General features: G+C 31.2%; 1 protein-coding gene across 1 annotated transcript in view; it reads left to right on the top strand.

Moving 5' to 3' along the window:
• Positions 1-126: 126 nt before the first annotated feature.
• Positions 127-2,500, top strand: part of LOC119596512 (pro-resilin-like) — a 7,992-nt gene continuing 5,618 nt past the window's right edge. Inside the window, exons 1-3 of the mRNA XM_037945790.1 lie at positions 127-181; positions 280-327; positions 433-693. Of these exons, the coding sequence (XP_037801718.1) occupies positions 170-181; positions 280-327; positions 433-672 (300 nt within the window). The 5' untranslated portion in view covers positions 127-169 and the 3' untranslated portion in view covers positions 673-693. The remainder of the gene's footprint in view (positions 182-279; positions 328-432; positions 694-2,500) is intronic.

Here is a 2,500-nt window from a genome sequence, read left to right on the forward strand (position 1 = left end):
TTATGAAAGATGTTTTCTTAACAATCATCTACAATAGAGAAGCTAGTCCTGTAATGCTTTAGCAAAAGAAAAACTTGTCCTTGTATGACCTTTTCTGCATCGAAGCCGCGGTATATATTGTGTGCCGCTGAGCGAACGGCATCAGATCCTTCTGGAACTACCACTCATCATGAACGCTAAGGTAGATAGCTAAGGATCTTTATATCTTAAATTTTAGGAATAGATTAACATGACTAAAAACCGAAAAGAAAAATGTAAACCAATTTCATTTTTTTACAGGTCCTGCTCCTGGTGTGTCTTGCAGCCGTTGTTGCTGCGGACAGTTTTGTAAGTATTTATTTGGTAATTTTACATTGGAAAAGAAATCGATGACACTGCTGCATTAAATGAAAATGTGAGCAAACACAAATATTATAAAATGTCCTTCCTCAGGAATCTGCTGAATCAGGTGAATACAACTTCAACTGGGCCGTCAAACACGACGACTCCGGCAACGACTTCGGCCACCAGGAAGCCCGCAATGGAGACAACACCCAGGGGTCCTACTACGTGCAGCTCCCCGACGGCCGCCTGCAGACCGTCAGGTACGTCGTGGACGGCGACAACGGCTACGTGGCTGAGGTGAACTACGAGGGCGAGGCTCGATACCCCGACTCCAATGAATCAAAGTGAAGAGATTATGTTGGCCCCTACATGGCATGAAGCGACAAGAAACAGTCTGTCTATTGTTAATTAGGTAGACTACAATGATCTGGCACCTCCATTGCTGATGATATAATTCCCACAAGTCTTTCCATTCTTTGTTAGGTCCTGCTCTAGGATGTAAAATGCTGTAAAAATGCCTAATTTATTGTTGCTTTCCAATAAATTGTCTCCTTATCAGCCAGAGTTATATTTATACACATTTATACATTACTGATGTAAGGTTACCCCGTTCCTACTCACACGTGTGTGTGTGTGTGTGATATATATATATATATATATATATATATATATATATATATATATATATATATATATATATATATATATATATATATGTATATATATATATAATATATATATATATATATATATATATATATATATATATATATATATATATATATATATATATATATATGTTATACACATAGTTATATATATAGACTTATATGTACGTATGTGTTTTACATATAGCTATATGTATATATATATATATATATATATATATATATATATATATATATATATATATATATATATATATATATATATATGTATATATATAGACACACGCGCGTGCACACACACACACACACACACACACACACACACACACAAACACACAGACACACACCTTCACATCTTCACACACACACACACACACACACACACACACACACACACACACACACACACACACACACACACACACATACACACACACACACACACACACACACACAAACACACACATACAAACACACACACACACACATATTAGATATGTTTATATATACATATAGATATTTATATATATAAAAAACATTATATATATATATATATATATATATATATATATATATATATATATATATATATATATATATATATATATATATATATATATATATATATACACATACATATATATATATATATATATATATATATATATATATATATATATATATATATATATATATATAGATAGATATATATATATATATATATATGTACACATGTGTGTGTGGGTGTTTGTGCTTGTTTATGGATGTATATATTATCATGCTGTGTGAGAACTAAAGTAGGAACAGAAGGTTACCTGTATTAATTAAGTAATAATCTATAAACCCGTAATACATACATGTTATAGCCAAAAAGACAGGTAATGAGATAAAATGTCAAATTTCCGATTGTATTGAGCAGTATCTTCATAATATATCAGTAATCATAATATATTCATTTCTGTTGCAGTATTACATGATTTATATACATCAGCTTTGGATGTGGAGAAATCATCATTCCAATGTTTATTGCATGTTAGATTATTAGGTCAACTTTTCTTCACTGATTTTTTAAATGTAGACTTCAGTATTTGAGTTTATGTAATTTTTACTAAGATCTGCTCTTTTAACGTGATTTTAACGCTGTAATTCATTGCTTTTGTAGAATCTTACATGTTTGATTTCGATATAATAGGTTTAGAATGAGCCTCAAGCAGACCATGTTTCGACACAGGCTTTACGAAAATCCATAGTCTTTGAGGTCGGCCTAAAGACTGTAGAAAATGATTTTGTATGGTTTTCGCTTTATGATGAAAATTGACTTTGATATCTGATTTTTTATTGCTCTTTGAACATTCTGTTAAGTGATCGTATTGATAATGAAAAAGAGGTAATATTCACACATCTTTATTTCTAAAACATCATCTATAATCTAGTGTACTAACAGAAGAAAAAAAAACTAGTCTTTGCATGACCTTCATTTGCGTCGAAGCAACGGTGTATATATAGTC

This window comes from Penaeus monodon, chromosome 38 (genome assembly GCF_015228065.2).
Source record: "Penaeus monodon isolate SGIC_2016 chromosome 38, NSTDA_Pmon_1, whole genome shotgun sequence".
Taxonomy (NCBI): domain Eukaryota; kingdom Metazoa; phylum Arthropoda; class Malacostraca; order Decapoda; family Penaeidae; genus Penaeus; species Penaeus monodon.